The sequence below is a fragment of the Gorilla gorilla genome, chromosome 18 (assembly GCF_029281585.2).
Source record: "Gorilla gorilla gorilla isolate KB3781 chromosome 18, NHGRI_mGorGor1-v2.1_pri, whole genome shotgun sequence".
In the NCBI taxonomy this organism is placed as follows: domain Eukaryota; kingdom Metazoa; phylum Chordata; class Mammalia; order Primates; family Hominidae; genus Gorilla; species Gorilla gorilla.
The window spans coordinates 85,465,445-85,490,161 of NC_073242.2; the positions used below are offsets into that span (position 1 = coordinate 85,465,445).

At 54.1% G+C, this 24,717-nt stretch overlaps 2 protein-coding genes across 4 annotated transcripts in view; one reads left to right on the forward strand and one right to left on the reverse strand.

Annotated features, from left to right (window-relative positions):
- GNAO1 (G protein subunit alpha o1) overlaps positions 1-17,210 on the forward strand; it is a 170,082-nt gene extending 152,872 nt beyond the window's left edge. Inside the window, exons 7-9 of one of the 2 annotated variants that reach the window (XM_004057667.5) lie at positions 11,166-11,319; positions 14,638-14,853; positions 15,869-17,210. In XM_004057667.5, the coding sequence (XP_004057715.1) occupies positions 11,166-11,319; positions 14,638-14,825 (342 nt within the window). In that variant the 3' untranslated portion in view covers positions 14,826-14,853; positions 15,869-17,210. Of the gene's footprint in view, positions 1-607; positions 762-3,530; positions 3,727-11,165; positions 11,320-14,637; positions 14,854-15,868 lie in introns of those variants that run through there. The other variant, XM_019012499.4, reaches the window with a different exon arrangement.
- A 3,999-nt stretch (positions 17,211-21,209) lies between these two features.
- The window catches only part of AMFR (autocrine motility factor receptor), a 63,410-nt gene continuing 59,902 nt past the window's right edge, over positions 21,210-24,717 (reverse strand). For both annotated transcript variants that reach the window (XM_031002794.3, XM_031002795.3), the window contains exons 13-14: positions 23,670-23,854; positions 21,210-22,802 (exon numbers count right to left, since the gene is read on the reverse strand). In XM_031002794.3, coding sequence (XP_030858654.1) covers positions 22,655-22,802; positions 23,670-23,854 — 333 coding nt within the window. In that variant the 3' untranslated portion in view covers positions 21,210-22,654. The remainder of the gene's footprint in view (positions 22,803-23,669; positions 23,855-24,717) is intronic.

Consider the following 24,717-nt stretch of genomic DNA (forward strand, 5'->3'; position numbering starts at 1 on the left):
AGTTCTCCCGGAGCCTCCCCCGCTCCAGCCCACCAACGAAACCACCAACCTCACCAAGGCCACAGCAAGCTCACCCCCGAGACGCTATTCCCTGGTGTCTGCTTCCAACTCAGGATTAATTCGAGGATCTCTTAGTCCTCGGTTAATGTTTCCCAACTGAATGCGTGCACCCTTCCAACCTTGCTGTCAAAACCGAATGAGACCCTGGTAGAGAAGTCTGCATGAGCAGGGTTCCGCGCAGATGCGTTCGGTGGTGGTTGCGGCCCCTGCGCTGTACGTGCATGGTGCATGTCCTCTCCGTGAGCTGGAGCCTCTCCAGTGACCTCACTGCCCCCACCTGGGGCCAGCTCTCTTTGGAAGGGGGCAGCATCCCCCAACCCTGCCCGGCCCTGCTCCGCCCCGCCCTGCCTGCGTGTGGAATGAAACAGGACCACGTCCCGTCTGTCCTTGTGGGTCCTCCCATCTCCGTCCTGGTGGTCTCCGTCCCAGTGGTGCATCCAGCCACATTGGTGGACCTTCCCTTTGCTTGTCCCGCTGTGTCATTGGCCGCGGTGGGTCAGGGCCCTGGATGCTGCCGCCCCTCACTCACCCCTCCACTCTGTTGCAGAACCGCATGCACGAATCCCTGAAGCTTTTTGACAGCATCTGCAACAACAAATGGTTCACAGACACGTCCATCATCCTGTTTCTTAACAAGAAGGACATATTTGAAGAGAAGATCAAGAAGTCCCCGCTCACCATCTGCTTTCCTGAATATACAGGTAGAGACCCCTCCAGGGACAGCAGGCCCCCGAGGGAGCGGGCCCCGTTCCCAAAGCCCAGTCCACCCTTCCTGTGCTCTGTGGATGCCCCTGACTCTGCCACAGAGAATCCACACAACCGGTCCCCCACCCTGCCCCCAGATTGTGCTCTAGAGAGGAGGGGCAGCTAGCCGGGGCTTCCTCATCAGGGAAAGCCGGTGGAGCCCTGGCTCTGCCACTTACGAGCTGTGTGACCATGGCGGCCTCTGGGAGCCTGAGCTCCACTGTCTGCGCACAGGGGCTCTCTGTGCGAACACCGAGAAGATGAGGGGCGGGGCACAGAGGCTTGGAGTTAGGCAGCCCAAGGTTTATGCCCCAGCTCCGCCACTCACAAGCAGCTCAGGCAGGTCATGCAGCTTCTCTGAACCTCAGTCTCTGGGTCTGTGAGGTGGGGTGATGGCTGTGATTGCCCTCGCCTCCCTCACCAGGTGCTGTGAAGAGGGAATGAGCTGATGGGCACGCAGAGCTTCGCATGGTGCCGCACATAGGAAGCGCTCCCTGCCTGTCTGCTCTTGCCTTTAGGGTTATGCCTGTAACTCACACGGGGCTGCTGCAAGACTCAAATCACAGAGCTTTGCAAGCAGCAGAGCCCTGGCCCCCTATATAGGGTGCTGGGGGTGAGAGGCCAGCCCTGCCAGTGCTGTGGTGGGTTTACCTGACCATGGGGTGGGCGGGCAGCCAGGAGGGCAGCATGACCAGGGCCCCTGAGGAGCTGCAGGGTGGCAGCTCTGGTCAGTGACACCAGAGCGGTTACAGGGCCCCAGCATAGCCTGGGTGCCCATCAGCTCTTCTGAGATGGCCAGACCCTGTCCAGAGAAGTGAGTGGGAGAAGTGGGGCACCCTCAGCCCGACCTGCCCTGAGGCCTGGAGGGCACAGAGCAGGGGCAGACAGAGTCCCAGTGGGGCATCCTGGGGGCTTGGGGCCAGGCAAGCAGCACAGCTCTCCTACCTCCTGCCTCTGCCCATCCCCCCATATCAGGCTGAGTGCCTGGCAGGCCAGGACCCAGGCATGTCCAGCTGGAGTTGAGTAGGGCTCAGCCTCCTTGGAAGCTCCCAGCCAGCTTCCTCTCTAGCCATAGTTGAGGGCCTGTGGATCCTGCCCTAGTGACCCGGGCTTGTGGCCTGTGGGGCAGTGGAAACAGGTGGGGTCGGTCAGTTACCAAGGCCAGTCTGGGGCTGGAGTGGGGAAGGAGGAGGGGACAAGGGAGGCTGAATAGTCAGCTGCAGTCCTAGGACACTCCCCAACCTCCAGCCCAGATTGAGCAAAGAGCTGAGGTCTGGCAGGCCCTCCAGGCTTTCTGCACAGCAGCCCACTCCAGCTTAGAGCTGCGGCTCTGAACTCTAGCTCCCCTCCCTGCTGCCCCCTCCACAGCCCTGCTTGCACCTGGCATGGATTCCTGGAGGCTGAGGGCCTTCAGTGCAAAGCTGGGGTCCTGTTCTTCTGCCCCTTCCCAAACTAGAAGCTTCTCTCCTAGACTCTCCTCTCCCTGATCCTACCTGAGAACCAGCTCAGTGTGTTGCCCCCTGAGAAAGGCAGCATGTGAGCCAGGCGGTTGTTAATCCCCTGTGAGTGGACAGCAGAAACAAGAAGTTTATAGGCTTCTTCTCCCATCTGGCCCAGCAGTGGCCACAGGAGGTGATATCAAGGCCTGCTCTGTGGACTCCCAAAGGAAAAGGCCCACCCACAGGGCGTGCATCGACCAGGGCTACCTGCATGAGCCCAGTGCCCTCAAACTTCCTTGCTCATGACCCATGATAAGATATAACATTTGCCTTAGGAGTCCATAAATGGCTGGGCATGGTGGCTCACACCTGTAATCCCAGCACTTTGGGAGGCCAAGGAGGGTGGATCGCCTGAGGTCAGGAGTTCGAGAACAGCCTGGCCAACATGGCGAAACCCCATCTCTACTAAAAATGCAAAAATTAGTGGGGTGTGGCAACACGCACCTATAATCCCAGCTACTTGAGAGTCACTTGAACCTGGGAGTCGGAGGTTGCGGTGAGCTGAGATCACACCACTGCACTCCAGCCTGGGCAACAGAACAAGACTCCATCTCCAAAAAAAAAAACAAACAAAAAAGAAAAACAAAAAAAGGAGTCCATAAATGCGTGTATAAAAGGAAAATGGAAGTTTCACAAAACGTGCTCCTTTTAATACAGGTGATTGGCCGGGCACAATGGCTCACGCCTGTAATCCCAGCACTTTGGGAGGCTGAGATGAGAGGATCACTTGAGCTTAGGAATTCAGGACCAGCCTGGCCAACATAGTGAGATCCCATCTGTATTAAAAATAAAAATAATAATAATAATAATAATTAGCCAGGTGTGGTTTCCAGCTACTCAGGAGGCTGAGAAGAGAGTATTAGTCACTTGAGCCCAGGAGGTAGAGGCTGCAGTGAGCCCTGATCGTACCACCACACTCCAGCTTGAGCAACAGAGCAAGACCCTATCTCAAAAAAAATAAATAAATAGATAAATACAAGTGATATACTGGGAGACCTGATATTTTGTATCTTTCATGACTTTTACACTGGATCTGTCCCACTGACTGGATCCAGGACCCCCTATTAACTTTGCTGACCCCTCAGGTCCCCTCCATCAGGTTTTCCCTGTGCAGTTGTCTCTGAGAGGCCCAAGGCCGGATGGCCACACAGGCCAGGCTGGGGTCGTCCACGCCAAGCAGTCCCATGGGCCTCTCGCCTCACCACACCTTGCCTGTTTGCTCTGCAGGCCCCAGCGCCTTCACAGAAGCCGTGGCTTACATCCAGGCCCAGTACGAGAGCAAGAACAAGTCAGCCCACAAGGAGATCTACACCCACGTCACCTGCGCCACGGACACCAACAACATCCAGTTTGTCTTTGACGCTGTGACGGACGTCATCATCGCCAAAAACCTGCGGGGCTGTGGACTCTACTGAGCCCAGCCACCCTGCCCGGCACCCTTGCCATGCCTGGCCTGCCGCCCCCCCTCCCCTGGAACCAGGCTCCACCACTCTCAGACCACTCTTTGCACTTGAGGAAGAAGACCTCAGAGGCTGGCACCAAGGGAGGGAGGAGGGAGCATCCTCCACCCGCACCCCCCAACAGAACTCGTGGTAACGCAGGGGCGGGGCGGGGCTGCTGAGTGCATGCTGCAAGGCCAGGAGACTCCACGCTCACAGCCTCTGTGTCATCTCTGAGTGCTTGATCAGGAAGCTGGGGGGACAGGGCAGGGCCCAGATGGGCACACCCTGCACCTGATGACTCACTGGAAGCCTCGGAGTGTCCTGTCATCTTGGGTGGTGCAGTGGCGCAGATGGCCCTGCAGCAGGGTGCTGGCAGGGTGGGGTCATAGGAGCCATCCTTCAGCTTTGCCTGGGGTCTCTGGTGGAGGGCAGTTCCGTCAACAAAAGCCAGGGTGGGATCAGGCCAACTTGGTATGGGTTGGAGGACTCAGGCCTTGGCGATGGCCTCCGTCTCCCTGCTCCCTCCCCTGGGTCTGAGCCCTTCCTTCTCTGGGTCATCCTCCCTTGCCTTTGCTCTCCCAGAGAACTCCCATCCCTGACTCCTCCGAGTTCTGGAAATGCTTCTTGAGACTGATTTATGGCTCAGATAGATGGTGGCGTGGAGCAGGGGGAGGGAGAGATGGGAGGTGCGGGGAAGGGAGGTGGAAGCTCCTGTGTCGCCTGGGCTGGGGCCTCCCGCCCAGTCCTTGCAGGCCAAAGGGTGACCCATTTCCTTTTTCCAGTCACCAGGAGCTCGGATGGTCACTCTGAGGTGTGAATAGATATGTTTTTCCTTCAGTCCACACTGAATTCAACTCAAACCAGCAAAGGCCTTTGGGCTGGGGATTCTGTAGTTGCAGAGGTCTAGAGGGGGTGGACTTTTGCAGCCAGTGTCCCCGCCTCACTGTCTTGGTGAAGAAATCAGGGAGTTTGTTCACAGCCGTTGGTGTCTTCCCAGCCCCTGGGGACAGAGGACAGCAGGGGGATGGAGCTGACACCCTGGAGTATTTGGACCCAGGCCAGCACAAACACACCCCCGTCCCCCACTCTAAAGGGAGAGTCCTAGGACTCCTTAGAGGAGGCTTCACTGCGGAGATCCCTGAGCAGAAGGGGGCGGGGTAGCTTCTCCTGGTGACGCAGGTCTGGCTGGCCTTGGGCAACCAACACACCTCTCCCACTCCAAGATGCCTCCAGGTGGCTGAGGCCAACGCCCACACCCAGGCCAGTCGTGTGCTTGTACAGCAGGCTGTGCCTGGGGACCTAGATGTGCCATGGGAGGGAGGAGGGTACCCACTGACAGGCCTCTGCCTCCCTCCTCAAGCCCTCTGTTCTCCCTGCCCCCACTCTGGACACTGCTTAGTCCCCAGCCAGGCAGGGCCCCTGGGTTTCCACTTGCAGCCCCTGGACTGCCCCAGAGCCGGGAAGCACGAGTGCCAACAGCTCTGGACTTGTTGGACCCACAGGCACAGAGCTCTGAGTGGTGCCCAGGAGACCCAGGGACCTTCCCTAGTGCCAAATGCCTGCAGGGACCGGCGCCTGGGGAGCCTCTAGCAGCCTGACTGCAGGAGCCACCCCATCAGCCCAAGTCCACCTCTGTTTTGTTCACTTCGGTCATGTTTTGGACCTTGCACCAGGTGCTGGGACGTGGCAGAGGACAGGCCCTGGGAACCAACAGTGTCCTACCATGGACAGCCAGGGCCAGCTAAGCTAAGCCATCCCGCCCAACACAGAAGACATGGCAGTTATTTCTCAGCAGCACCACGCTGGGTGAGGCCAGTTGTTCCCCTAACTCTGCTCTGAACTGTAACCCCAGGCTCAGAAGCAGCCGGCAAAAGGAGGATGCTGGCCACGCTCCACCTCTAAGGCCATCACCCTGGAGGTGGAAGTCACTGGGCTGGAGGGCTCTCCATGTCCCCCAGCAGCCGCCCTCAGAACACAGTGGCCAGAGCACCAGGCTGGGTCCAGGCCTCCAATCCAGGCCTTCCCTGTCCCTAGAATTGGGGCTGGAGGAGTGGGTGCTCAGCCCTTCCTGCCCTCCATCCCCAGCCTGCCTTTCTCTTCCTTTGGATGCTCCATCCTCCTTGGTTTCTTGCACTGCTCTCAATCCTCCCACCCTAGACTGGGGGGGTCCTTGGTCCTCAGGGGTATCCGGGGAGAATTTCTCTCACTGTGCATGACTCCTGTCATCCATGTCGTAACCAGCGGCTCCATCTTATGGGGTGGTGACTGAGGGTGACAGATGAGATTTGGCTCCGTCGTGGATGTGGATGTGGGAGGAATGTTGTGAGTGACACGTGTGGGTTTCTAATCCACAGTGGTCCTGCGTGTGCCCTGAGGGGCCATGGTAACCTCTCCGATGGCTCGGATTTAGCAGGCCAAGCAGAAACTGATTTCTACAAAGAGCGTCTTTGCCAAACTCATGAAAATTGTGCCTGCCACTTTCATGCCTATGGGCCAGTTTTGTGACCTGCGCCGCTGACCATCCTAAGAACCAAGTCTTGGCCTTCCCTCTGAGTACCGATAGAGGTCCCCAAGGCTCTCTGGCCTGAGGAGGGTGTGGGGTCTGTCCAGCCCCAAGCAGAGAGCACAGTCTGGGCCCCTGACCAACAGCTTTGGCATTCTGGGTTCCATGGGGACCCTAGAGCTCAGGCAGAAGAACAACACCATACCTGCTGCCAGGACGCAGCTGTCTCCCAGGCCCTCCCCACAGCCCAGCTCCCACTGGCAGGAACTGGACACATCCCTGCCCTCCATGGTCTGCACTGGTCTTCTCTGAGTATTCTTAGGAGCAGAGGCAGCCCCAAGTTCCCAACTGCAAGCCCTGTAACTAAGCTGTCTATAAACCCCAGCAGGGAAGGCCAAGGGATGGTCTCACCCATGCCCTTCCCTTTGGCCAACATGAGTCCTGCAGTGGGGAGCTTAGCCCCTGCTCCCACCTGACACTCTACAGTTAGCACCCAGGGGTTGATTCTGGAAGTTCTTCCTTTTTCTAGCCTGCATCCTTCCTGGCCATCCCCTTTATTTCTCAGTCTGACCTGGTGCACTCTTGGCAAGTGAGTCCACTGCAGTCCCAGGTGGATATTTAATGAGCACTCGGACTGTTTCCTCCAAGTCAGCTAGTGGCCTGCCCTCATCCTTTTCAAGAAGTCTGGGGCACAGAGCCTCCTCTGGCTGCCTCTTCTCTTCTCTGAGCCTCTGGGAGCCTTCAGGCAAAACCTGGCAGTTCTCAGGAACCCAGACCTGAGGCTCCAGCTCCGTGGCCACCAGAGATTCAGTGTGCAGTGCCGAAGGCAGTCACCCCCAGGCAGTTCCTGCTGTCAGGCAGCAAGCCTAGAGTGCGGGATCCCAGCAGCCCAGGGAACAGGGCCGGGGTGTGAGCTGCTGCCGTGGGGTCTGTGGTAGGGCTCCCCATCTCCCACCTCTCAGCAAGAAGAGTCCTGACCCCTGACCCCACCCTGCCCAGAGAGGAGCTGGGGCCTCCAGACAGACCCCACTGCAGCCAGATGAAGGCCCCTGTCAAAGAAGGGGCAGGCGGGGGGAAAAGCAGAAAGAATGGCCCCCAGTCCAAACTCCTGGATCCCCTCCATGAGAGAGGGGCTCCCCCTGGAACAGAAGCTCTCATCCCCAGGCCCAGTGCAGAAGACCACCAGCAGAGACCCACCGCCCTTCCTGGCAGAGCACCACTTCCTGGCAGTGCAGCTCCGAGGCACCACTACTCTCCTCCCCTTCCCTCCCCACCCCTCCCCTCCCTTTCCCTCCCCTCCCCTCCCCTTCCCTCCCCTCCCCTTCCCTCCCCTCCCCTCCCCTCCACACCTGCCCTGTTACTCCCACAGCTCTGGGTAGCCAGGCCCTCCCCCTCCTGCCTCCAGGTCTTCTCTACTCCGCTGGTTCTGACCCATCCCCTGGCTCTGCCCGCCGTCCCCCACCCTGCCCCTGCTGAGTATCTTCTTCCTCCCCACGCACCCCCCTCCCCCATCTAGGCGAGGTGGGCTCGGGCGTCCCAGGCCCTCCTTAGAAAAGCCGTCTCTCTCAAGTGCAGTGGTCCCACCTCCCAACCCCATCACTGCTGCCCGCCCCATATTAACTGTAATTTTGTAAGAAGAGTGACTTGTTGGTTTAATAAATCTCTAGTTATTGTAATAATTTATTGGCTGCCATAATGTATTTATTAGTCGCCTACCGTTAATAAAAAGTGCCCGCTTTCCTAGCGTGAGTGTGATGTGTTGTCAGGGCCCAGGGAGCTCCTGCCAGGTGCACTTGCACGATGTGTGTCCTCGGGCCCTGCCCCATCGTGGTCCCAGGACTGCGGGCAGCCTGGCGGAGTGGGCACACTCCTGCTGGGGACAGAGGACCAGGGCGACTGGGCGCCCTGCTCCCCTGTCAGGATCACCATCTGGTGGGAAGTTGCTCCGTTCTGCGCCGAGCCACCTTCCTGTCCTGGAGAGCTTGGTGCACCTGGACACTGCTGTGGGTGACGTGGCAGTGGCCATGGTTGCACTGGCTCTGCTTCCTGCTGCTCCTGGGCCTCCACTGCAGCCTGGGGCAGGTGGAGGTCTAGGGGGTTGGCTGTCAGCCATCTAGGATCTCTGGCTTCTTTCTCTTTTCTCAAATGGTGGTATCTCTTCTTTGAATGTACCCCGGCGTCTGCTTCCTCTGGGGAGCTTGTAAGGATGAGCTGTGCTCTCAGCTCCTTGGCAATGGGTTCCAGGCAGCGTGCCGAGGGAGGGCAGTCAGGCCTGGGGGGCTGGCAGGGGTTTCAGTGCCGGCGCCTCCCCTGCCCTGCAGGATCTCCCCTCCTCACTGCCCTCCCCGAGTCTCCAGGATCAGCCGCCTTTTGGGGCTCCCTCCAAGGCCCTCTCCCCATAAAACCAGGTTTGGTTATGCCTGTCCTCTGCTCCCCAAGTCCTCCCCTGCACTGCCACTCCTGGGACCACAGACTGTGCATCATCTTTCTCCAGCTGGACTCTGAGCTCTCGGAGAGCAGGAGCCTGATGTGGTCATTCTTACATCCTCGGGGCAGCCCAGCAGAGAGCCCTGCACACAGATGCCAGGCAGTACTGACTGGAGGAGCGAGTGTGTGTGAGTCGTGCTCTGTGGCCCTGAGATATAGGGGCTGTGGCGGGGGCTCAGCCTTAACCAGTGGAACTGTGGAGCCTAAATGAGCCGGACTTGATTTCTCCTCCACACCTAAGCTCAGTGGCCAAGGGGGCACAGTCCCCACTCCCAGCTCAGGTGACTCTAGTGGCTGCTCCTGGCAGTGCCTGGGAAGATGTGCAGTGGAGGAGGGAGCTTGGCTCTGGCTGTGGGTTTCTAGCTCTCTGTTAGGCAGCTGCAGGCCAAGGTGGCTCTGTGGAGCGGGGAGCATGTTCCTGTGGAATCCTTGGGGTCTCAGAGCCTCACCACTCTGGCCTCATAATGTGGCTCAATGAGCTTGAGTGTGGACAGCCCGAGGCCCTGGACACAGGTTCACTGGGCCTCCCAGAAGCCTCCGGCTGCCCTTTTCTGAACAGACCCCAGTGAGGTGGCTCAGGGCAAGCGAGACCTGCTCCTGCCCGGTGGGATCACACAGATGACAGGGAAATGCTCCTGGGGAATCAGAATGAAATTTACTGATTGAGGATAGGAGAGTGATGAGATCATATGAGTTTACTGAATCTGTTTAGCAGAATGAAAGGGCAGTGCCGTGTACTACAGCTCCTGGGGGGTGGGGAATAAAGCCATGCCAGCTGTCCAGGTGCCCCTGAGAGTCAGCTGAGAACACTGCCCTCCACCGACCAACTTCAGCTAATAGGAACCAGGGGCTGGGGCTGGCCACCTCTACGGGTCATGGTAGAATGATGTAGGCACGGGGGAGATACTGAAGGGAGGACTGGTCGTAAGACACACGGAGCCCGCCATGCTGCTGTTAGTATCGATTCCTCGAAAGCCCCACAGCCTGCTGATATGGACCCATTGCATAAGTTCTGGATCTGGCCCAGCTGTGTCACCGCGGTGTCCCCTCAGGCCAGATGAGGTTAAGTGACATGGGCAGGGAGAGCGCTGGCACAGTGTGGGCCTCAGTGACTGGTGTGGTCACTTCTTCATCTTCATTGCCCTCCTTCTGCTCAGAGGGGGGCGGTGTGGCAGTGGGACCAGCAATTCCTCAGCACTCAGGGTGAGTGACCCTGCTCACCCCTGGGGGAGGAGGTCATCTCCCCGTAGATGCCCAGTGGCATCTACACCAGCTGTCTTCTTTTTCCTGTTACTTGTGTCACTCTTCTTATTTCAGAGGTAGAGTTTAGCCTGGTTCACCTCTGGGCTTTAGATCCAGAGAGCTGGGTTTACAGTGGGCAAGTTCCCAGGGCTAGGACAGTGTTCTTGGGGAAAATAAGGGAAACTGTCCCTTCCTCCCACTCCCTGTGCAGAAATGGATTCGTTCACAGAGAAAGATGCCCTCTGTGCTGCTGAGAGACAGACTCTGCCCAAGTGAATGAGCTCAGCACCCCAAAGCAGAGTTTTTGCCCAGGGCAAGAGGCTGCCCCCGTTCGGCATCTGTGGGGCGCCCATCATGTTCATCCATTTGCTAAACAGGCTCCTGTGTGCAGGGCAGCCCTCCACATCTGCCTTGCTTAGAACATCATGCAGTGTCAGATGCAGCTAAGTAGGACCCAGCCAGAGGAGGTGTGGCCAGTCCCCCAGGTTCTCCTGGAGGTGGCCCTGCCAGGAGCCTCTCCCCTGAGTGGTGGCCCCCAGGATCCTGGCAGGACCTGGCATGCCTTCCCCTGAGACCATGGGAAGGGCCCGGAGTCTCTCACCACTCCCAGAGAACATCCCCCCACCCAGGACGGGCCCAGGAGGAGAAGTCTAGGCAGGAAGGGCCAAAGCCCAGCTCTCCGGCTCCAGTCCACACTCCCCCAACACCCACACACACAGGCACGCACACACACTCAAGCACATGGATGCACACAGGCATGCACACACAGGTGCACACACATAGGCACACATGCACACGAACACACACAGGCACACATAACAGGTGCATGCACACACACACAGGCACATGCACACAGCCACACACACGTGTGCTGGGAGACCGTCACATAGCTGGGAACTCTGCAGTGGGGAGAGCCCGGGTCACCCTGTCCTCAGCCTCCCCAGAGAGCCATGGCTGGTGTCCAGTCCAGTGTCTGCCTCTGGCCCCGACATGACGGGTTCTCCGGAAGCAGGGAATGAGACGTGCTGTGAGGTGTAACTGACTCAGGTTCCATCTGGCAGCCTCTCGGAGGAGCTGCCGAGTAGCCCAGTCCCTCTCTGTCAAGCCTAATTCTCTCCTTCTCTTTCCCTGTCTCTGTGTCTCCCTCCCGCTGTCTGTCCTCTCTCCTCCCTTCCTCTGCGGCCGCAGAACCGCATGCACGAGTCTCTCATGCTCTTCGACTCCATCTGTAACAACAAGTTCTTCATCGATACCTCCATCATTCTCTTCCTCAACAAGAAAGATCTCTTTGGCGAGAAGATCAAGAAGTCACCTTTGACCATCTGCTTTCCTGAATACACAGGTGGGTGCCAGGCAGTCCTGTGCAGGGGGAAGCCCGCCCCTGACAGGGACCCATGGCTCAGAGAACAGGCTGCTCGGCCAGCACTGCTGGGGCTAGCTGGTGAGCGGGACCCATTGCAGGAGTCTGGTGGGGCGCAAAAGAAAAACAGTGCTGTGCCACCAGGTTTGGGCTTCCCAGGACACAGCCCTCAGCGTGGTGGAAATGGCCCCTCCTAAGATATATGTGTTAGGACCAAGTGACTCAGGAGTGGTGGGGAGCAGGGGGCAGGACAGGATCACAGGCTTCCCCCTTCCTCCTGGTCACCCTCTAGAGGAGGTCTCAGGACAGCCTCCTGTAATCTCAGCAGTGGCCTCCCCTCACCCCTGCCCAGAGCCCCACAGCACCTTTGCATGAAACCGAAAAGTGGACACGTGGCCTGTGAACAGGGCCTGGACTGCCTCTTGGCCCCACCTGCTTTCTCTGCTCCCTGCTTTGGTGCCCGGAACATGCTTCATCTCTGTGCAGCCGCCCAGCCAGACCACTCCACCCATCCCACATCGTGCCTGCCCTCCCTCCCCAACCCCAGCCCCATTGCGCCTCCTCTCTCCCTTTCTTCCTTCGTCCCTGGTCTTTGCCCCAAATCCAACCACTCCAGCTATCTGCAAGCCTCCTGCATCCCTGCCTCCCTTTCTTCTGCCTTCTCTGGGGCTTTATTCTTGCTCTCAGGGGAATGTGTCACAGACCTTCCCCCTCCCCGGCTCAATGACGCTCTTTCCAAATGGATGGATGAGGGATGGTGGCTTCCGTGGAATGGGCCAACTCCGGGCTGCTGCTAATGCCTAAAAGCAGCACTGATGGGATGCCAGAGCCCAGCCCTGGTCCCTCTAGGGGCTGGGAAGCTTCTAGGGGTCCCTGGAGTAGGAGTTGCCTTTGCAGACTACAGAATGCACAGGGCCAGCACCCTGCCATGGAGGAGGAGGTGTCCTGTCATCCGCCAGGTCAGGGCACAGGTTGGCTCGGCCAGGAACCCATGTTCTGACAGCCCTGGAGTAAGGCTTTGGACATGGGCTCAGTCTTAGGGCCACACGGGTCCCCAAGCTCAGCCATAGGGTGCCTACATCCAGCATAGGTCGATGCTGGTCTCCCCACCCTTCCCCACAGCTGGGAGCAGTGTGTGAAGAAGGGCTGTCAGCTTGTTCTGAGCACAAACCGTGTCCTCACTGATGGTCCATGCTAATGTGAATTTGCAAGGTTCTTGCCCTTCCCAAGGTGCAGAGCAGGAGGTGGGGCCAGGAACTGTGCCCTGCACTCGAGGCTCTCCAACAAAGTCCCAATAGGGCAGGGAGCCCAGGTAGCCTCTGGAGCCAGACCACCTGCAGCTCAGCAAGTTGCTCAGTCACCTGTGCCTCATTCTAATCTGGTCAACACAATGGGTAATCATGCCCACCCCAAGGGTGACTGGAAGGACAGCTGCTTGGTGCCAGGTCTACTGAAGTGCTGGCTGTGGCTGCCATTGGTATTATTCAGAGGATGGAAACTAGGGGAGGGGGAACTGGCCACGGAGAAGGTGCCCTCTGCAGGATGGAGTGAGGGCAGGAGGGCACAGGACAAGCCCTGAAAGGCCAGCCCCAGGTGGCCCTTGGGCAGAGCCAGGCTGTAGCCCACTCTGGCAGCCACTGCTGACCTCTCCCGGCCACAACGATGGAGTCCAGTAGGCCCCCCTCAGACCAGGGCTACCCTCAGAGACAGGCCCAACCCTACGGCTCTTTCTTGTCCAGTGTCCCACTGGGGCCTGACTTGAGAGTGGCCAGTCTCACTGCTGTGGAGTGCAAGCACTAGATGCCCCAGCGAAAGGCAGTCGGAACCTGAGAAACGAGTTCTCCAGGGCCTTCAGAGGAATCCAGTTTGAATTCAGATATCATGGATGACAGATGGTCACCAGTGCAGTGGCCCCATGGAGTGCAAACCTGTGAAGGCACAAACAAGCAGCAGGGGTGGGACGGGAGGTGGCCGGCTGTCTAAGGGACATGTGGGCCAGCGTGGTTGAGTGGCAGCAGGGCTGTGTGAGGACGCTGGGCTCGGCAGACACAGTGAAGGCACGAGGCGCTCCTCCCACCTGGACGGCTTCCTGTGGCCACCTTCCACCCTGGGCTGTGCCCAGTTCGGCTCTCTCCAGACAGGAAGCTCCTGGGCAGGGTCCACACGGTCTGCTTTGTCCAATCCTTAACAGCTGTGCTGTGGGCTTGGCATCTCTGTACCAGTGGATCAAGGATGAGGCTTTGCACTGTGGGTCCAGGCACTCCTGCTGGGCTGCCCAGAGCTGGTCTCAGCCATGACAACCCACCCAAGGCTGTCCCAACCCCCTGCCCCTTGCCCCTTGTACACCCAAGGAATTGGGGACAGAGGGCCCCCAGTTGGCATCATACATGCTGATGTCCCCTTAAACTTCCCACCTTGGGGACATCAATGCCCCAATGTCCTGGCCACTTGCTCAAGAACCACGACTACTAATGATATGCTGCCAGCCCTGCCAAGTGGCCTCTTCTTAAAGGAAACCAATGAGGAAGGAGTGCAGGTCCCTCTGAGTGCCCACCACCCTCTTGGGCAGGCCCCTCTCCAGACTTTGTTTTCATGGTTTACTGGAATCAGTAGGATTGGTTTAGACCATGGGGGGGGGGGTGCCTCAATTTGCTCATCTAGGAAGCAAAAGGGTTCATCTGTGGCCACTGCTGTCCCAGGTGGGGCTTCCGGGTGGATCTGGTGTGAAAACAGTAAGAGATCTTGCAAAGTCCAAAGCCAGGCAAATGCTCAGCCTGTGTATGGTTGGTGCAAAAGTAATTGCAGTTTTGCTATCAAAAGTAATGGCAAGGCCAGGTGTGGTGGCTCACGTCTGTAATCCCAGCACTTTGGGAGGCCGAGGCAGGTGGATCACCTGAGGTCAGGAGTTCGAGACCAACCTGGCCAACATGGTGCAACCCCGTCTCTACTAAAAATACAAAAATTAGCTGGGCATGGTGGCACGTGCCTGTATTACAGCTACTCGGGAGGCTAAGGCAGGAGAATCGCTTGAACCTGGGAGGCAGAGGTTGCAGTGAGCTGAGATCGTGGCATTGCACTCCAGCCTGGGCAATAAGAGCAAAACTCTGTCTCAAAAAAATAGTTCTTTAATTTAAAATGCAACTACGGCTTGGAACTGCCCAGCAGTTCCTACTGCTCCCTTCCTGTCTCATCCCACTTCCTGGGACACGCCACAACCCACTTCTTGTCTTCATGTCCCCAGCCCTGTCCACCCACAGCGCTCATCAGGGCCTCTCCCCGTTCTTCTGTGTCTTGTTACAGGCCCCAATACCTATGAAGATGCAGCCGCCTACATCCAAGCACAATTTGAAAGCAAAAACCGCTCACCCAACAAAGAAATATATTGTCACATGACTTGTGCCACAGACACGAATAATATCCAGGTGGTGTTCGACGCCGTCACCGACATCATCATTGCCAACAACCTCCGGGGCTGCGGCTTGTACTGACCTCTTGTCCTGTATAGCAACCTATTTGGTAATGATTCCAGCACCCACAGAACAGCTTGCGTGCGCGTGCATACACACACACACACACACACACACACACCACTAACAAATGCAAGTTGGTAAATAAACTTTAAAGAGGCATAACAAAACCTTATATATATATATATACAAATATATATTTAAAAAATCTTTTTAGTTTGTACTAGAAAGAGCTGCGGACAGAACTGACCACCATCCCATAGCTCATGGAGGTTTTCCTGGGACGGCACGTGAGCATGCACGTGTGTGTGTGTACACACACTCACACATGTCCAGATGGGAGCTTGGTTTGGGAGTCCCTCCTTTTGAGGATAGCCCCGGGGTGTTCCTCTCAGCCCCATTTCTGAGAACAGGTGAATGGCAGAACAGCCCTGGCCTTGGCCCAGCCAGCTCTCTGTGTTGCGCCCTCAGAGCCTCTGCGCCCTCAGTTCCGTCCTGCTCTTGGCAAATTCCAGACCCTTTCAGAAATGGCCAAAGCCCTAAGCCTCTCCTCACTCTGCACTCCCAACAACAGAACAATTTAAGGATGCTTCTCTTTCGGGTGGTGGTGGTTGTTAATTTCAGGAATTTAGAAGAATCATTGCTCCGACCAATCCACTGTCTCCTGAGTTTTCTTTATTCATGTTAAGATGGCAAGAATCAGAGAACAGGGAGACTTGGTCTGCTTTCTAAAAGCAGCTGACAGGAGGGGACTCAAGTTCACCTGCAGAGTTGAAACCAGCCCCGCTCGAAGAGGGCATGTGGGAAGGGGGGTAGCGAGGGGAACAGGCGTGGCGGGGAGGGCCGGACTTGTGGGCCTGACCCGATTCAGGGTCTCAGGGGGGGGTCAGGCTTCCCCAGGTGCCCGGGATGGGCTTCAATGGGGTTCCTGACCCCTCGTGCTGCTGCCCCATCTCACCCAACCCCAGTAGTAGTCAAAATGTTCTAGGGTTTTTTGGTTGGTTGGTTGGTTTTTAAAATCAAAGAAAATGGTCAGACTGGACCCCTTATCTCTCTCTCTACAGACTGCTTCACGGACTCTTTGCTGTTGACGTTGATCTCCTGGTAGCATGACCTTTTGGCCTTTGTAAGACACACAGCCTTTCTGTATCAAGCCCCTGTCTAACCTACGACCCCAGAGTGACTGACGGCTGTGTATTTCTGTAGAATGCTGTAGAATCCGGTTTTAGTTGAGTCTTCACATTTAGAATTTGAAAGGAAAAACAGAACATTTCTCATGTGCTTTGTAGCTTAAAAAAAGGAAAACTCACCATTTCATCCATATTTCTTTTTCTTGCAAAACAAACATACCCATCTGCACCGACGCCTGCCCCCGTCCCACCTCGCGGCGCAGCCCCTGGCGCTCCTGCTGGGGGGCAGGGCCCATCTGCCGCCTGGGGCTCCGGTGCGGTGCACTGGTCCGAGGAGTGTGCTCAGGCCAGGCTTTCCAGAAGGCCACAGGCCACTGCAAACCCTGCTGCCTGCCGGCCGCCCAGACACCACAGACGCCACCTGGCGGCCCTAAGCCACTCCCGCCACACGCTCACTCCAGGTTCGTATAGAAAAAGCACAGCTCTCACTGGCCAGTAGCTGCCAAAAAGAACACCCATCGTACAAGGAAATCCAGCCCCATAGAAAACAATCTGCCCACCGACCCCCTTTCTAAGGATAGCCTTTGTAGGGGTTTTTTGTTTCCTTTTTTTTTTTTTTTCAGTTTTTGTTTTTACTTTTGTCCTGCCGAGTACTATGTATTACCAGCCCCCCACCCCACAGATCAGTTTTCCTAGTCTTTGGGAAACGGGTTGTGTTTTTTTTCCTTTGCCGTGTTGGATTTCCGGTCCCGGCTGACACCCCCCTTCGTGTGTGCGCCCCTCCCCACCTCTGCCTTTGTTTCGGTGCCCTGTGTCTGCTCTCTCATGTGGGGATGTTTGTGCTGCAGACAAAAAGAACAAAAAAAAATTTTTAAATACCACAAGATGGAAAAAAAAAAACAAAAAAATTTAAAAAGATGGAATGTAGTGTTTACATTAAAGCCGCCGTTTTCATGACCAATCCTATGTCATTTCTACTTTGACTAATACCCAAACCCTAAACCTCTTCACGGTTTCACTTTTAAGACTTAATCTTTGCTGAAGAAGACCAGTCACAGCCATTTCAAATAAAGAGGAGGCAAAAAGACAAAACACACAAAAAATTTTAAAAAAACTTAAAAAAAAAAGGAAAAAAGAAAAAAAAGCCCACGGGTCTTTGTAAGCCTTTCTATTCCCAATCGGTGAGGTTTCTGTGATATCTTACACACTGCCAGTCTACTTCTCTGACTAATGGAAAATTCCTGTGTAGCTCAATAAAAGAGAATGTTTGTCTGTACTCCTGAGTCTCACCCTGTGCCTTCCAACGATGGTTATTTGGGGTGGGCTTCATTCTGGCAGGAGAGGGAAGGAGGGACTCGGCCACACACACTGGTAGGCCGGTGGTTAGGAGTCCCCCACAGGACCTTCCCATCCCCTCAGTGCCGTCACTGGAGCCCCAGCTCAGAGCACAGTTGACGCAACCACTGCCCAGTGCTGCCTGGGAATGAGGGCAGGGGAGCCGCCACTTTCTCCTGCGATGCCCTCTCCTCCCGGCTCCCGGTGCCTCCTCACCCTCAGTAGGTTTTGTTTGCTTTTGAGAAATGAGGTGGAAGTGGGGATTAGGAAGGAAGAAATGCAAGAAGGGCAGGCAAGCCCCCTCTCCTATCATGCTGGATCCTCTTTCTTCTGTAGCCAGCGGTTCCCCCACAGTGGGAGGATGGGTGGTCCCAAGAATGAGGCCAATTGCCTGAGCCCATCTGCACCCAAGAGTTCCCAGCCACTCACATGCCCAGGACGAGCTTGGGCCCAGCCTGACCAGGAAGGCTGCCTTCTATTTGCTCCCTGACTGCACCTGGATGCCAGGAAGCCCCCTGCAGGCCGAACACACAGGAGGTAACCCAGCAGTGCAGTGGGGCACACGGAGTCTGATCCCTGTTCCTCCCCTAGACTGTAGGTCTCACCCGTCCCCTACATTGGCCCGCTTTTGCTGTAATAATTAGCAAATGGGTTGCAACAGGGACCTGGAGGCAACGGCAGCCCACTGAATTCCTTGCATCATGTCCACACGCCACTTCCTGTACAAGCGGCCAAGAGCATCATGTATCATGCTGTCTTCAGTGAGATGGGGGAGCCGCCAAGAGGTCAGTTACCTGGAATCCTCTCCACATCTCAACAAATGGGAATTAGAGGCTCAGAAGGGCCTCTCTCGGGCAAGTTCCAGCAGTCTTTTGAATCAAGGGGGTGGAGGCAGGGGATATTGTTTCAGAGACTATGGAAGAACAAGAGGCACTGTGATAAATACCCAACCAATACAGGCACCCCTTAAACCTCTTCTGCTTTCCCCCTGGTTCCCCAAACCCCAACTTATCTGCAGAGAGGGGCACATGACCTACCCTCTCCATTGAGGGGAAGGTTTGCAATCCAGGCCACAGTTTGACTTTGTAACAAACCAAGATCCACATGGAAGGCTGAAGGAAACCATGACATTTTCTATATATGGCACATTTGAATTTTTCTGAAAACCAAGCCATATTCTAATAGGGTTCTTCCCAACTTTCAAATGAGTTTTGCAATAAAACCAACAGAAGTTTATTTGCCTCATTTTTCTTAGAAGGGAGGTCATAGCATTTTTTGGAAAGGATGCAGCAAAAAGGCCAATTAAATCGGAACAAGGAGAGTGGGGGCAGAACCTATCTGTTATATATATTTTTAAAGATCCTTTTTCCCCCTTAGTTTATCTGTGCACACAATTGTAAAAAGCTAGTTCTAATTAGAACCAAATCAAATAGGAGATTTACTTCCAATGGCATCTAAAAAGCTTCTAAAAGAAATTCTCAGAAAATTGCCTCTATTCAGGAGGTAAACAAAATGTATCCATCATCACCACCTGTGGAATCACTCCAGGTCTTTGATCTCTGCCCTGAAACTCTACTGAGAAAGTCTCAGAGTCGCTGTGAACCTCTTCTGGCTCTGGGGGCTGCCAGATTCCTGAACCATTCTTTGCCCAGTTAGACCACCCAATGAAGACGGGGCTCCAAAATGCACTTTTGTTGCCTAGCTGGCAGTTGCTTAAGGCAATAAGACAGGTAATTAAAAGAGTAATTCTCTAAAGGGGGGAAATGCACACAAAACTACCAAGATTATAAAAATGCAGATCCAACACTTTTTTTTTTTCTAAACCAGGACTAATAACTGACACTGATGTTGCAATGCTAACATCCAGAGAATGATCCGAGCAATATTCCGGCTGAGATCAGATCAGATCTGAAACCAGTTAAAATCCTTTAAACGCTCAATCCACCTGCTTCGGATCCCAGGCAAGATTTAAAAAAAAAAAAAAAAAAGTGGTCGTTTCACTGCTGCAGCCAATTCTCCACTCCCAGAGAATTAGTTCCTTTGGTTTGATATTCGTGTGACTTTTGATGTTTGGGGATAAGGCTTTGCCACTTAGGAGAGTATCTTTGGTTAAAAAGACTCAAAAGCCAGAAATATCAGCTGTTTGTCCCAACTAAAATTGGGTAATATGAGATTTCATAGGATTTTAAGAGCTCTACGGTTAGAAGTCAGCTTAATTAAAAGCTGATATTCAGGATATATGTTTATCTTGGTAAGGCCTTCCTGCTTTTTCTCTTTTGGGATCCTGTTTTTGGTAATTTTTTTTCTAGTTGACTGGAACCCCCTCTTTTAAAAAAAATGATGTGCTCGTTTCCTCTGTGCACTTCAGTTCCTAAAAATCATCCTCCCGCTTACTTCCCCTCTTCCCTCTTTCTTCTTTGCCATCTTGGCTACCACATGGAAAGACCTAGAGGGGACCTCTAATGACTCAGAGCTCTTAAGGAAAATAGAAAAGGCACCACAGACTCCTCTCTTGGGGAGAAACCTGTTTTTCCCCCACAGAACTGGAACCCCAAGAGTTGCAAGTGGACAGATACCTCTCAAGTCAACTCTGCCCTCTTTTGTATTTCATGACTGGATCTCCTTGGTCCCAGAGACTGCTCTGTCCCGCACTGTGAGAGCCTGACCTTGCGTGTGTGATGGCTGCCAGAGGCGGCTCACTGCAGCTGTTTACAGTAAATGACTCTATCTAAAAGCTCCACAAGTGATTCTAACATGCAGCCAAGGTTGGAACCATGTCTAACCTAACAGATGAGCAGCAGCCCTGCAAGATGGAGGCTCCAAATGACAGAGGCCTTCGAGGGCAGGCAGGCGGCCGCTGCTCCTTGACAGGGCTTGTCGGCAAGGCCATGGCTTCCTTTTCCATGTGTGTCCGGCTCCAGCAGGACTGAAAGTCACCACAGACAGGATCAAGTCGGCTGGCTACAGATAAAAGGACACATTGTCTACTTAGCCCAAGTGGAAAATCAGGCCCAAGAGGCCGCCTGGGCACTGGGATTCACATCAATACAAGTGAAACAGCCACATGGTCCACCATCCTCTATGGTACAGAAGAGCCTCAAAATTCAAAACAAAACAAAAACTGAGGAGAACCTAGGAGGTCAAAACACGGCCACTAAGAAAATGGAGAGGGCAACACAGCCTCATTCCAAAAGAGCCCACAGAGGCCAGGGGCAGCCCAACCACCATTCACCAGAGCACCCGGATGCTCCTTCTGCTGCGCTTACAAACCTGGACCCATAGCCCTGAGTGCTGCTTCTCCAGGGGCTGGGCGTGAGGACCATCTTCCTGACCCTGCAGCTGGCAGGGCAGCAAAAGTGGTCCTGGGAGGGGAAGCCCCCAGCATAACTGCCACTGCCCTCAGCATCTGTCCCGGACGCCCCCAGGAAGTGGTGAAATCCTCAAGTATCCAGGTGTAAAATGGAAGGGCGGACTGAGAACTTCACTTCTTGCATCATTTTAAGCTACTTAATAAGCTCCTGCTCTAAACACTGTGATATGGCTGTTTTGTAACGTGTCAAGACCCTCTAAAATTGATCCAAATAATTTTCTCTTTTCACACATCAGAAACCTGTGAACATGTGGAATTAGTGGCACCTACAATGGGTGCAACGTGTGAACTATAATGTAATTCGAGGACAGTAAAATAAACTTTTGCTACACACTTACCTGAAAAAAAATACAAGGGGAAGAAAAATGTAGTTCTGCCTTCCCCAAATACACTACTAGGAAAAACAAAAGTTCCCAATTCAAAAACATGGGAAAAAACCCTCCAACCAAAATAGTATACACAAAATCCAAATCAAAATGGGGTTTAACGTTGGCACCTCTGGAAAAAGATGCCTTAGCTTCCAGCCACACAAAAACATGCCTTAGCTTCCAGCCACACACAACACACCAGTAGAGTTTGCTTTTTATTATTATTATTGTTTTACAATTAAAACAAATAGCTATGCTCTCAGCAAAACAAATTTTAAAAAAAAATCACAGAAATTTACTAACAGCATTTCAAGGTAAGGCTTTTGAAAGATTTATTGAAATAAATTATCTTTGCCTAAAAATTTACCTATCACCTTTTTCAATTACTTTTCAACATTCTAAAAACTTTCCGTTATGTAAAATACATTTAAACTTTGCCAATAATTATAGATAATACCGGATTCTTCCCAAAAGGACTACCACAAAACAAAGCTTTCAAAGAGTAAAAAAAAAAAAAAAAAAAAAAGTACTCCAATGGGGCATAAAACTGAAGTCTGTAACCTATGACTTCATGGTTCAAATCCTTAAAGTTAAACATGTGAAGAATTTGAAGAGATTTGGGACCTGGGCCCTCTCCAAGGCAGGAAGGTTCACACCTTACCTTCTCCGCTGAATTAAACCAGGAATAACACAGCTAGGAAAACGCAGTGCTCCCAGGATGAAAGATACAAAAGTTCTCTTTTATTTCTTTAATAAAGCCCTTCAAGGTTTACTCTCCCATCTTGCAAGGCCCACATCTTGTTCAAGGACCAAACCCACAGGCTTTAGCATTGCCTAATTTACTTGACCAATGAATGAAAACCATAAACCAAAGCTTGCTGCTTAACCACTCCCCAGGTCCAGACGGGACAAGGAAATGCTGAGAGGGGAGGGGACCCATGGGGCACACTCATGAGATGCAGGAGCACCAGAGTTCACGGAAATCAAGCCGGCTTTGGACTGGAGGCTCGGAAAGTCAGTCCCAGATGTAGTGGGACAGAAAGGGGTGACTTCATCACACCCTATAGCCCTGGACTTTCCCCTCCTCTGCTCCAGGTATTGAACCAAGAGTTCCTTTTCCAAGATGCCCTGCTGGCTCAGGGGTGCACGAGCCCGTGGGTCTGGCCTCTGGCACAGTCTACATGCTTCCACAACGACAGCAGTTTGATAACAGATGTTACCCCACGACGTGGGGGCGGGCTCACACTGTGCGCCTCCCCCACACACTTCCCGCTGGATGCGGTGCTCAGGACACCTGCATTTGTGGGACGTATGCATGAGGCAGGAGTAGAAGCTGCCTGCTGCAGGCAGGCGACTGCTCACTTCCTCCTGATCGTCCCCCACCCCAAGCAGTCCAGTCAACACCAGAAGAGATCATACCTAGAATTAAAATTTGCAGTGTTTCTAAGGGGAAGAGAAATGTCACATAGAAAGTATTACAAAGAAGGATTAAATTTATCAGCTGTCCAAACACTGTAAGACCACATGCTTTATACAGCGGCAATGCAGTCAAGCCCGCTTTTCCATGGAGCGGGCAGAATTGGGACAGGCCTCCTCCAGTCAGTTGGGCACAGGGCGCAGGAGGCAGCTGAGGAAGGCAAGGGAGCACTAGGAGGTCTGCTGCTTCTGAAGCCTCCGTTCCGCGGCAGCAGCCAGCATCCTTCGACGCAGGGTCACGGGGTCAGAGGACGCACCTTCCGAGGGGAGGAAGCTCTCTGAGGCCGCATCATCTTCAGAACTTTTGTTCAAGAAACGTCTAGAAAAAACAGAAGAGTTTTTCTCTCTCATAGGAGAGATGGGGAGCTGTGGAACACAGCCAGAAGGTTGATTTCACATCTCCCCATGTCCAGGCACCTTCATGAAGCTGTCACTCAGCACCACCCAATGACCAAGACATCCAGCCCCCAACAGATGGGCGCAAATTCTCTCTGCACCAGGGAGGAACCCTTCAGTGCTGTTCCGTGCTGTCTCTTCCTGCCCGTCCCCTCCACCCACAGACACAGCACAGAACTCCCACAATCACAGGGTCTGCCAGGGCCCAAACCCACTTGAGGAACACAGTGCTGGCCCTCTCCTTAAGAGCTGGAACAAAACCCCCTCTATCCACAGGACACACCTGCTGTAGCTGCCACCAACCATGGGTGTGTGATGCACCCATGTGCCGAGTGTGTGTACAATGCTCAGCTGAAAGGCACAGTGGTCAACAGGGAGGACCTGGGAGACAGACACCAGGGCCAGGCCAGTGCTAACCTCTCCAGCCTCCATTTCTTCAGCTGTATGTCAGCTGAATGGGTTAACAGTGCTCCCTCTTAGAGCTGTTAAAGTAATTCATATAAAGGACTTAGAATAGGTTAGCACACAAGTGCTCTCTCGGCAAGCGTGGCCAAAGGGGTCCACGGGAGATGACTGACAGTACCAGCATCAGAGGTAGACCAGTGGGGCCCAGTGTTACCAGATGCTCTGGTTTTTTCAAGAGAGGCTTGAAATCTGAGTTTTGGGGTGGCATGTAATGCCTTTTCACTGTTGGCATCTGTTTAAAAAGAGAAGACGTGGGCCTGACAGCGGCCTTCAGCCACTAGTTTTTGATCTGGATTATGCCAGGTGGTCTGGAGAAGCGACTCACTTGCGAGCTTGCTGGAGGAGTTCATCCTTACGCTGCAGCAGCATGCGCTGTCTCTCATCAGCAGACTTGGAGAAGCGGCTCCCACGAGCCTCGAAGTCTTCCACCTCACTGGGCTCCACCTCCACCTCGCCGAAGTCCAGCGTCTCCTCCAGGCGAGGACTGAGGTCCAGTGGCACACGCTCGGTCTGGACACGGGGCAGGAAGCAAGGAGGCAGCTGTGAGCACAGGCCTCCCTCCTAAGCAGGTTCCTCACCTACAGGGCACCCCAGACATGGCTGTTCTGCACGCAAAGAGAAGGCTGCTGCCAAGCAGGGAGGCAGAAACTAGGAACCACAAGCTACGGATAATGGAGCAGCAGCTTCCCTGAGGGCAGGCCTGCTGCCTATGGCTTGAGTAGTACTAAGAACAGAACCTGACTCACACAGAATGTTCGGCATCAGAGGGTAAGTAAATGATTACCAGCATGAAAAACGTAAGCACCTTCAAGCTGCACTCTTAGAATACGCTACCAACACGACAACTGTGAGTTTACATCCTGGGAATTTTCTGTTCACTTCTACTAATTGCTCAAACATTTAAACCAGTCTTATCCAATCTTCTGCACAAATTTTATATCCTCAATTGACTCTGAAAACAGAGGTAAAAAGGAAAACTGCTAAGCATCTATTTATTTATTTATTTATTTATTTACAGACAGGGTCTCACTCTGTCACCCAGGCTGGAGTGCAGTGGCACAATCTCTGCTCACCACAGCCTCAACCTCCCCAGGCTCAGGGGATCCTCCCAACTTAGCCTCCCAAGTAGCTGTGACCACAGGCTCATGCCACCACATCTGGCTAATTTTTGTATTTTTTGTAGAGACAGGGTTTTGCTTTGTTGCCCAGGCTGGTCTCAAACTACTGGACTCAAGCAATCTACCCACCTCAGCCTCCCAAAGTGCTGGGACTACAGGCATGAGCCACTGTGCCCAGCCCTAAGGATCTTTTGAAAAGAGACAGGATGGATTATATGGTTCGTTGGCTTTGGTTGAAGCTCCAAAGTCCACGAC